This window comes from Leptosomus discolor, chromosome 1 (genome assembly GCF_034619465.1).
Source record: "Leptosomus discolor isolate bLepDis1 chromosome 1, bLepDis1.hap2, whole genome shotgun sequence".
In the NCBI taxonomy this organism is placed as follows: Eukaryota; Metazoa; Chordata; class Aves; order Leptosomiformes; family Leptosomidae; genus Leptosomus; species Leptosomus discolor.
Window position 1 is genome coordinate 120747861 of NC_141391.1, and position 11699 is coordinate 120759559.

The following is an 11699-nucleotide window of genomic DNA, read 5'->3' on the forward strand; positions in this document are numbered from 1 at the left end:
GGCTGTTTCCCAAGCTCAGTTAAAACTCGAGCAACAACAAATATGGGTTTGAGTGTCTGGCTTTATCAGACCGTCACTCCACACATCTGTCAGCATTTAGAATTTTGGTGGTTATTTTCCAACTCAAACAGCTAAAAGATGAGAGCCACTGAAGAATGAAAACAATCACTTCAAGATAAAAATAAATAATTTAATGCACAGTAAAACTGTCAGATTACTCCTTAAATAAACTAGTAATATTAGAAAAAGAGATACAGTTTCCCACAAGATATTTCTCACAACACAAAATGTTTCTTGAAATAAATTTATCTGTCCAACAGCACTAACATTTATACCGGCTATAAACAAATGACAAGAAGCTATACTTCACTAACATGGTAGTGAATCAATTCTATCCTGCGTTAAGTTAATGCTTTTTTAATTTTCATGTGATAGCCAGTTAGTTGCTAGAACTCTTATGCTATGCTGGCCTACATGGTCTGCTTCAGCACCTTCCTCTTGGCCTTGGTCCATATCAGCTGATCTCTTGTCAACAAGAACAAATATTTGCTGCCTTATTAAGGCAAATATCTTGCATCTGTTCATTTTTATCCCCACTGCTGGGACAGGGGCTATAATTAAGGGTACAGATTAGTTTCTCTTTGAATTGACAAATGCAGATCAAATAGCTGTCTATTCACTAGTATAAATGTCTAATTATTAAAGCACCCAGCTAATTTGACCCTTGAAATATTCCTGTGGCATTCAGATGTGTTAACGAACAAGGCATGTTTCTTCCCAATGTTTCTTCCTTCATTTCTATTTCACATTACAGAAGAGAAAAATAGAACAGATACCACCTTATCCAGGAAGGTTATAGGGTGACCAAGGGAATGAAGAGAGTTGAAGCTCACTTAAGAAGCTAGTGCAAGGGTATTGCATATAATTAAAGAAAATAGAGAGAGGATATTTAAGTTTTCAGGCTGTTTTATGAGGAAAGAACAGGGAAACATGGCATACAAATTTAACAGGGAAAAAAGTAACAGACATGAGCGTGGGGGGAAGTGAGCATTAAGGATGAAGCTGTGCAGATAATTTTGGATAAGCCAAGAGAAGGAGAAAGGAGCCACGTGCAAGACTGTTTTGAAAGCTTATGCAGGGAATCCAGATTTAATTATAAGGCAAGATAAAGCAGAAGTTTCAAAGTCAACAAAGCATGCATCAGACAAAGTACATGATTTTTGTTAGAGTGAAATGTGTTATTGAGGTGCCAGGACAACAACGAAGGAGGTAGCGGCATTATAGGAATATAACACTGTTATAAATATACCACATTTTCCATTTACAATATTGCATCAGAGACAGTATTTACAGGACAACATCTTTAGAAGTGTTTCTACCGAATGAATAGGTCCCTATCCTAGGATTACTACTAGATAAGGAGAAGCTCATGTCTTCTAGGAGGTGTGGAAGGTGAGGAGTCTTTCCATCATTTCTCTGAAAGTTAAACCAGTACATTATTAACATTAAAATGAAACTTCATATATTTCATTCCTGCCCCTTTACACTACATTTTCTATGAATCTTGTCAATATATAAGGAACAAAATGATACTGAGAATTGGAATGCATGACTTTTACTGCTCTCTTGTCCCCTGATAAGAGTACCAAGAAAAACTGAACAAGATAATTGCAAATCTTACTTATATACACTGTGTAGTGATGCATTAGCCTAGAATTATTCTGAAAGCATGCAGGTGTGGCTCAGTAAGTTGCGGGTGGGGGGAAGCAGGTCCATGCATTGTTTTCAGTAAAACTGCAAAGCTCATAGGACTTTTATCCTGATATTTCAATCAAGACAAATCTAAATGCATTTGAATCACTACTTAGTCACTGGTAGTCATTGGAATCACTACCTAGAAAACCTGTAAGAATGAATATTTGGTTCCTTTAAAAGGTATTTGTTTTATAATACATTTGTCCAAAAAACTAAAAAGACAAAAGTCAGGAGGTTTTTTCATCCTTGACTGTGAAAAAAAAAAAATCAGAAGTTTAATCCTGAATTACTTATCCTCTTTTACTTGGATTAAAATTTGTTTATAAGCATTCAAATATGAATATACAATGAGGAGAAATATTTAAAATTATTTGGCACCCTGTTATGGTACACACATATATGAGGAGATTGTCTTGTATGCAGAGATCTGAAAAGTTATGTTGGAGTCCATAGCTAACCAGTCTCATCACTACTCCCTTTCTCATCAGAGGACCAAACAGTGAATCCTAGGTTATAAACTAAGCATAATAAGACTCTTGAAAACTGAATATTTTACAATTTTCTTAATACTGTTGTGCAAAATATATTTACTAACAAATCTCAATATCTTTCTAGAAAAATTTCTCTCCTTTCAGGTAAACACTTCCGCTCTTTGTAAAGAAACAGACTCTCTAATGTACAGTACTTACATGTTAACGTGAGAGAAGTTGGGTCAAGCTTTAACCTGTTATATTCAGATGTCCCAGGACCAAAAGTATCTTCTTCATCATAAATACTTTGACGTAAAACGTTCCTTATAAAATCTGGGTTCATTATGTTTTCCATAAACCCCTCTGCAGATGGTGGTACAGAAAACTCTAGCTGATAAAATACAGTGGAGCTTTCATTACTGAAAAACAAACAAAGTATGTATGCCTTCAAGTCCCCGCTGGATCTTTTGTTTTTTGAGAAGGCTGACTTTTCATACAAATGTTGGCAAGGATTTTTTAAAAACTTGTTCTAAAGACAATCATTATTAAAAAACCCCTGCCACCAAAGATTCCAGTTTCCTCCTCCCCCTTCCTTGTCAGAACAGCTCTTGACATTAACAGAAACTGGGCACACACCTGAAGCCAACCTGAGACAGGTTTTCAAATGCACAAAGGGCAATTGGACCTGTGTCCTAATGGGGTGAGGTTTTTAGCAGTTGTGCTTCACAAGTACATGACAATAAGAGGTGCTGGGATATCTCATGCATAGGTTAGCTGCAAACCTGCAGAGATTTGCTTTCCTGCTAGCAGTACCTGGGGCCATCAAGCTCTACTCCTAACTCAGAGATGGAGTGGATTATGCAAACCACTGAACTGGAATCCATCTCTGGAGATTTCATTGTTTGTGATCTACCAAATCCACTGACTACAATTTGACAGTTACATTTTGTACTCACAGAATTTAAAATATCAAACAAGCAGTTGGATGGGGGAAAAGAAGACACAGAGAGAGAGAAAGAGAGAGAGGGAGAGAGAGGGAGAGGGGGAGATCAGCTAGTCAATATGTATGCAGAACTACAGCTTTCTACTTGAAGGTCTAAATCATAATGTTTACCCGTAAGGTTAAGGAGCTACAGCTCATTCATTGAACAGAACCAGAATGCACAAGGCTGGCAGTGCAGGTGAGCACATTCTCCAAAGCTGGAGCATAGGAGGTTCTGCATTAGCATAAGGAAAAACTTTTTCAATATGAGGGTGCCAGAGCACTGGAACAGGCTGCCCAGAGAGGCTGTGGAGTCTCCTTCTCTGGAGACATTCAACACCTGCCTGGACATGTTCCTGTGTGACCTACTCTAGGTGGTCCTGCTCTGGCAGGGGGGTTGGACTAGATGATCTTTCGAGGTCCCTTCCAACCCCTAACATTCTGTCATTCTGTGATTCTCAGGACAGACCCTTGCTGCAGCCCAAGGGGGGGGTTTCTTCCATTCTTGCTCTCTCAAAGGCCTTGAGACTTTGCAAATCTACTTTCCTTGATCGTCTCCTGTCTTTCTAATGCCTTTTGTAACAGTGCATTTTCAGAAGTCCTTGGGGAAGTTCTCTGACTGCCCTCCCTTGCCTCTACTCTCTCTCTACCACAGGACCATGCTGCAGCTGATCTTCCCAGCCCCACCCTTCCCTCTGCTGCTCAGTCACCTTCCTGTTGTAAAACTGTGGTATACCCATAGATTAAAACTTTGCAGTCTCAAACACAGTAAACTCCTTAGCCTTCCTCCAGTGACAGTTTCCACCAAGAGTAAGATCCTCCCTCTGTTCAAGCTTGTAGCTTTCTGTTGCCACTGCAAGGCAGGCCTTTATGCTTTTCCACTTCTTCCCACCACTGCTACTCTGCTGGCTCCATCAGTCTTCAGTGGCTAAGCTTCCTTCACATGTAAGCATCTCCCACCCAGGCTAGCCTAGCCTCCACTCTGCCACCTGCTCTGCCTCTCACTCCTGTTATGCCAGTCTCTCCAACATGCTGTTGCTTTGAGATTTACTCCTGTTGTCCAAAACAAAGCAAGGGAGAAGAGTGGTCCAAACAAACTAGCAATGCTATATTACTGTTTTGTCTCTCACAACTTGTATGTCCCCATTGCCTTTAGCTCTTTTGGAAACAAAAGAGTTCTCCCCTCCCCATGAACGCTGTTTTGTTTATTTAAGGCTATTTAAGCCATGTCAATCTCAAGTGGTTCCAGCAGCTCATTTTCTTTTTAATAAACATACTTGAACATGTTTATTAAGGGCTGCACTTGGAACCAAAGACAACAGAGATGATACTTAACAGCAACAAAATGTTAGCATCATTATGTATTATTAGCAGCACTTGCCATTTACACCAGAGGATCCTTTGACCTGTTTTTGCTGCCTATATATGTAACTTTCCCCAAAAAAACCTATTTTTCACAGATTTAAATGTTGTGCAAATTTACACAGGCACATGTATGTCTCATCAAAAGCTCGGAATTTTCAGATAAATTTTATGATGCTTACCTGAAGTAAACTACCTGAGCTGACCTAAAGTAGCGTCCTAGAGCTGGAGATGAACTGTAGACATCTGTTAACTTGGAGAGAAAAAAAGAAAAAAAAATAAAAATTCTTCCATTCACTCTCTTTTCCCCATGAAAGAAAGTATAGCAAATCATTCTTACAAGGTGTTTTAACAGGCATAAACACAGGTGTTGAAGGTCAAATATCAGCAAATATCTGCCCTGGAAAAGGCACACAATCCCTTTAATCTTGGCAGACAAGTTAACTTATGTGTTTGAGTGATTACTGTATTACCTATACAGAACGGAGGCATTCAAGGTGAACTAAAAAGCAAGTGCTCATATTGCCATGTGCAATTTATGTTGTTTGGCTTGGGGTTTTATCAGCATCAAAAAGCCCTTCTACTCGTACTTGGTAGAGGGAAGGGTCTCTCTACTGAGAGTCCCTTTCCATGATAAGTCTAAATCAGCACTGCCGTGCCTGTTGAGCTTATTTCAGCCCTAACTCACAGCTGTGATGGCTCAATGGAAACAACAGTTATAAACTCAGGATGTCATCGTGTACTTACAGCAGAATGCAACACATAGGATTTTTAGCCAGCATAGGGTTTAGATGTCCTTCACTGACCCCTCCTAACCTAAATTATTCAATGATTCTATGAAAAAGGTGAAGACTGTCCCAATCATTACCCAAATTTGGGGAAAAAAAACAGGCACACTACTTTTTTTTTTTTTTTTTTTTTTTTTTTTTTATGTCAATGTGAACTGCTTGTGTGCTTAAAAGCAGACAATTATTTTTTCTAGATCAGGACTTAAAATTATACTAGAAAAGTACAACTCAGAATTTTTTGTGGACTTGCAAATAACTGAGTTGCTGCACAGAGAAACAGAAACTTCTTAAGAGGGAAAACACTGAATCTGAGTTACAAGCAGAATCAGCTTTGTCAAGAACCGCATCAACATATACCTTTTTAGTAATATCTTCAGAGAAAATGTGTGGGAGACAACACATTAACTTCAACGTTCCCGAAAAATTGCGACAATTTCCACTATTTAGCAGTGCATCAGGATCCCAATAGTCATCCTCATCTATGTAAACATCTAATATTTGAAAGGAGATAGAAAGGGAAGGAAAAAGTTCCAGTTAGAAGAAGTATTGAAAAAAACTCTCTTGGCTTTCTCCAGGGTGACTTTCTCAAAAGTTTCCTTGGTAATGACAGACTGGGAGTGACAGAAAGAAAGTGCAAGTCACCTGAAGAAAAGGGACAGCACATGGAGGTCAATCACCCACCCCCATTAACAAAGGTCAGGTGCTTTGGGAGCCTGACTGACACCACATGAAGGGACGCAAGTGATCCATTGCACTTGTTGCAATGTTACAAGCATCATTCCCATCCTCATCCACGACTCTGTTCTCATAACACTTTCTCGTTTCACTACAAACTGGAATTGCCATCTGATCAGGATAAAAGTTGCTTGCTGCCAGTTAAAATAAAAGCATTCACACGGACTACTCAACACACCACCCTCTGCAGCCAGCATCCCAGTCCCTTCGGCAGTTTACAGGAGATTACAGGATGCTGCTGTTCAATTTGTGTTATATTAGACTGTATATATTTGTATTAGAGGACAAACCAAGAGTGAGTTACTTACTAGAATAAAGAATTAGGCTGATGAGAATGACCAGGAAGAACACTAGAAAAATTGTACTTATAACCATCCATAGTTTACACTTCCAGAAAACTACATTCCTGCATGTTTTCCAGTGATCTCTCTCCTAGTTATAAAAGGAAAGGGCAAACTGATTAATGACATAAGGCAGGAAAAAATATTGAAACATGTCTCTACTGTCACATTTAGAAACAAAAAGCCCCACATAGATGTAAGTGCCTCATTGGTAAACAATGCCCTACACCAGGGGTTCCCACCCTTAACTCTTGCTGCAGGTGGGAATGTAGACCTGCAGAAGGCAAAGGACATTCACAGGCAGGCTATTACTTGAAAAAGAGACGTACCATTCCCCATTTGTGCAGAATTTCTAACTCCTGAATTGCCCATAAAGCTAGGGTGCTACAAAGGTGCTCTCATGGCTTTCAATTTCTCTTTAAACTATGTCAATTTGATTTGCATGTTCCACAAGCTGTCTTTTTAAAGTTTGACATCTCTCCCAACCAAAAAGGTGTCTGTGGAGGAATTTCCAGAATCATTCACCTCTGCAACGTTGATGATATCAATCTGCATGGCTTCTGGGTGTCAGCACCCAGAGCAAGTGTACTGCTATTCGTTAGACACTATTGCATTAAAAACCACTGTAACATAATTGAGACTTTTACAGGTGACTCCCTGTTTTCTTCAGAAGATTAGAAATTTGAAGGCTGTTTGGTACACTTAACAAAGTTTATTACAAGTCTCACCTGTTCTAGGAGATCACAAGGAAACTCTCTTCAAAGCAACTGTGCATGCATGTACATTTACATAGGACAGAAAGGGCAATAGTTTAATTTTAGATAAGGTTTAAGACAATAGCAGAAATTAGTCTTTTAATTAGTCTTTAACACCAGCAGTACTAATGTTAAAAAAAACAACTCAGGTGACATAGCAAAAAAAAACCCCAACTCCAACTGCTTTGTTCCATGGCCAGAACACTGAAGGAAAGCCATGAATTCATAAGTAGACCATGTTGCCTTTTTAATTCCTCCTCCTCTCCATCCACCATAAACCCAGTGGTAAACTCCATGTCATTTTTGACATCAAGACCAGGCAAGGAAAACACATGCTGTAGGTTGTCTGGGCCACACACATGCAGGTTGGCAGGAATGAGCTGCTGGCTGGAGGTGCTAACCCAGGTTACCTTCCCTTACTTTTTGAACTTTCTAAGAACCCAGCATAATAGAAAGCTTTTCACTGAATTTAACTGACATCCACCAGCTGGCTTAAAGCTTCTTTGGGGGTGACAGATGAACAGGGAGAGAAAACAGACACCCACAGAAAGATCTTACAAGAGTCATTTCTCCAGGAATAGAGGCAGAGAAAGTGAAAGTGCTCTCTGCAGACATCCCTGCATGCAGAACTTTGCTTTGGTGGAGAATGAAGGGCAAAGGCTGGATACGGTTTCACTTACAACATGCTTTCACGTGTGATCATGTTTACATACATATTTTTTATTTGATTTGTAAAATGTATTAGAAGAATGAAGATTCAATTTAATACTTGACACTAGCATATTGTTTTGTATTGGACTAAGAAAAAAAAAAGCCAGTAACTGCTGCCTAGAGTACAACTATGAAATCAGCCATAGTAATATGGACTGAGACAACTATGAAGCCCAAGTTTCAATTGAGCCACATATTTAGAGCATCACAAAAGTGTAATTTTTAATCACACATAGCAAACTGGCTTGATCTCAAGCAAACATTCAGTTCTCCAACTATCCAACACTCTCTGGACACTGCTCATATATATCACAAGACTGCTGGGAGGGAGCGACAGCAGAGAAAAATCTCTCTCTGGTGGGCAGGGCAGTTCTTCTGATTAACGTGCCACTTGAGCAGGAAGCAGAGCATGATAGTTTACCAGCAGTCCCTGTAGGATAGGAAGCCAATTGCCAGAATCAGCAGAAACAGAGCCCAAATGAAAACTCAGTTCTGGGAGGGGGAAGGCTAAACAGAAACTTAAGGGTAAAGTTTCTCAAGATAGCTGAGCAGATCTCGCTCACCCCTGCATCTCTTCCACCCTCTTCTGTTCCTCTTTGCACCTCCCTAGAATTTGTCTGACCCTGCAGCAAGCTGATTCAGCTTACCAGACCAGAGGAGAAGTAGCTGGCCTGCAATATAGTAGAGTAAATGGAGTTTTTGTCTAGCTGGTGGAATGAATCAGCCCATGGAGATGATCAGCAGGGCTCACACAAAGAAGCGGTCGCTGCCGGGAGCAGGGAGGGAGTGGTGGCGTGACTAATACAGTCAAGCTCTCAGGGTGGCTCAGCCACCCCTACTGAAAAGGCGGAAACTTCTTAGCTCTGCCACAGATATTCCCTCTGCACTTGAGTAAGTAATGAAAAATCATCGTACAACAGTCACCTGTGAGAGTTGTCCACATTACTCCTTTGCCAGTGTCAGTCTGTTCCATAGCTTTGAGCTAGACGCTGGCAGCTACCTCCCTCAGGACTCACATGCTGGTCTTAACTGAGACTTTGGGGCACTCTATTAGTACAAATTCATAATTGTTAGCAACTGCAAACCACTCAAAGATAAAAAAAAGAGAGAATCCAGCACAGTCTGTTGCAGGGCATCCTATTCTTGTTTTGGCAGCGCTCTTTTCTGATTAATTTCTTCTGAAAGAAAGCCTGTTTTGATATGGGTTCCAACCTTACTCTGATCTGGATTTGAGCCCAATCCTACACATGAAAAGAGAACGCAAAACTCAGAATACCAATTATAAATTCATTTCCTAAAGTAAAGCTCACAAACAGCCAAGCAAAAAAAAAAAAATAAAGCTTAAAATCCCATTCCAATATTAGAATACTTTATTGAGAGGAAGAAAAGAAATATATTTAACAGGTTTTCAGCCTTTACTTCAAGTGAATAACCTTTCCTGCTCACTCAAATGACAAATTAAACCACCCCTACAAAATGTTCCTGCAAAGTGGTATTTTCCACAACAGCAATCATCAAATAAGCAGAAGTCCTACCTTTCTTGTTTGAGCGTTTAGAGGCTTGTCATGATCAGCCTCACTTTCCTCCACATTATCTTCTTGTAATTCAATAACCTCATGCTCCTGACTACAGCTTTGCCTTTTCATAGCTTCTGTCTCTGTGCGAGGACCTCTGTCTCTGAAGCAAGCACGGAGGCAACTCATTTCCTTCTGGTTTCAGCTGCAGTTATGGTCAGTAACAGTTCTGGTATGAGGGTGGAGACGATAACAGGGAGAGTTGGGACAGTTTTCACTGGAGTGATCTCAAAACACTGATAAATAAAGGGAATTCCCTAGAAGGACAAATAACATTGTCTGCACTAGTTACAGAGACATGGGAGGTGGAAGGAGTATCGATTTGCCTAGTTGTCATAACTACCACTCTCAGCTGGGCAATACTAGGTTTTCCAGTTTGTCTACCTTACTCTACGATCCCTTTATAAGCAGGTGACTAAACCTTCAGCAATGCTGTCATTTGCTATGGCAATTTTGAAAGGAACCGGTTGCTTTCCCTTGTGCTATCAGCTGAAACAGTAAAACACTACCGCTGTTATCCACGCAGCTAAACAAACAGATGTGGTTCTGAACAGCACAAACTGAGTAAAGGATCACATAGGCTGTAAAGGGAAGGAATAATATTGACCTTTGTGCTGTTAATTGTCCTCTGTCTAGCTGTTATACAGACTAAAATCCGGTCTGGTGTTAAAGAACCATTTATATCTACATATACTATCCAACCTAAACCTGAGAAGCTGCTTCCATGCAAAAAAACCAAAAGGACAAATCTGAAGAGAAGAGACAGATGGACTTCAATTTCAGCCTGTGCTCTACAGAGCATGCTTTTGTGAAACAATCATGGTGTGAGTTGAGATCTGGTCTGCACTAGCTTCCCACATGAACTCTCCCGTGTTACTTAGAGTCACTCATAACAACGCACTGCAGCCGAGGGCTGATTTATCCCTCCACTACCCCAGTATTCTTCATCCTACCTCCTCTCATTTTTCCTGCTCTAACTCCATCCTCGTGTCTCCTTCCTCCCCACAGAGCACCTCTCTCCCCTCTGGATCAAGGGTTGGGCAGGCAGCCTGTAGCTGCTCGCTCTCTTGTCCCATAACAGAGAGGATCAGGCACTAAGAGAGAAACAAAGCCTCTTTCTCCAATTCCCTCCTCTCTGGCCCAGTGTCCACTCACAGCACTGCTCTATCTTTTTCCTGCTAAGTGCTGAGGATGCTTCCTCATGCCCCAGATTTTCACTTTGTGCAACTCATCTGGCTGCTGATGCCTGGAGCATTCCCAGGGATTCAGACTCCCAACGTCATGTCACAGCCATCCAGGCAAAGGCAATCCATGAAGCTGAGCACACAGCTTGGTTTCATTCGGCAAATAAAAAGAAATACAAATTGCATACCTCACCTTTGGTTCTGGAGAATCCTTAAAACTCTGGAGGACTGAGGATGAAGCTGAGAAGTCATCAAGACAAAAACTTGTGTCTGGATCTACAAGATTCTACCTGGAACATCTTCACTAGAAAAGCCTTTGCCCGCTGATTCTCAGTACTTGTGCTGGAGATGAGCTTCATTTATTTCATTTCCACTCGCAGAAAAAGAACTTACCTTCCTACTGAATTGTTTGAAACCAAAACAGTCTTTTTAAGTCAAACAAGTTAATGATTATAGATCTCAACCTGCAAAAGCCAAAGTCCTTTCTTTTACAACTGTGAAGGAGCTCCTTACTAAGTCTTGAGTTTCTTTCATCTGGGTGATCTAACTTCCACATTTGATGCCTTTCTTGCACATGAAGTAACTGACCTTTCTGACACATGGAGCTGAGAAAATCTTAAAGAAAATGGGAAGTCAAGAACCGATCTGAACTTTCTGGCCTATGCTTTTATCTGAAACAGAACAGCAGGAAAATTATTTTCTTTCATAGTGAAGGCATCTCTGGTTTCAATATATGAAAGAGAACCTTGTGTTCTTAAAGGTGTGCTTTAGTAAAATAGGCAAGCTAGGCTCAGCTTTACAAAAGACGAAACACTGAGGTACAAATACAGTTCTGATTGCAGCTGGGGATTAGAGTTTCAGAGGCATAATCAAATAAATAAAACATAGCCACTTGCATTTTTAGCTCATGTTTACTAAAAAAGAAGATGTGAATGACTAACTAGCCATTAAAGATACTAAACCACTTAAAGTATAGGCTTTGAGTATAGCTTATGTAGTAAGTTTGACATAAGCATCAGGGAGGCAGGGGGAATTCACAACA

At 40.3% G+C, this 11699-nt stretch overlaps 1 protein-coding gene across 1 annotated transcript; it reads right to left on the reverse strand.

Moving 5' to 3' along the window:
• Positions 1-1444: 1444 nt before the first annotated feature.
• C1H3orf52 (chromosome 1 C3orf52 homolog) lies at positions 1445-9602 on the reverse strand. Its single transcript, XM_009949120.2, has 6 exons — positions 9435-9602; positions 6401-6524; positions 5715-5848; positions 4752-4822; positions 2445-2644; positions 1445-1476 (listed from the first exon to the last, which is right to left on the reverse strand). Coding segments are annotated over exons 1-6 (699 nt in total). The 3' UTR covers positions 1445-1474.
• Positions 9603-11699: the final 2097 nt, after the last annotated feature.

Coding starts and splice junctions, on each gene's coding strand:
- C1H3orf52 (XM_009949120.2), bottom strand. CDS start 9,602: ATGAGTTGCCTCCGTGCTTGCTTCAGAGACAGAGGTCCTCGCACAGAG. Junction 6,525..9,434: donor TAAACGCTCAAACAAGAAAG/GTAGGACTTCTG, acceptor TTTTATAACTAG/GAGAGAGATCACTGGAAAAC. Junction 5,849..6,400: donor CAGCCTAATTCTTTATTCTA/GTAAGTAACTCA, acceptor TTCAAATATTAG/ATGTTTACATAGATGAGGAT.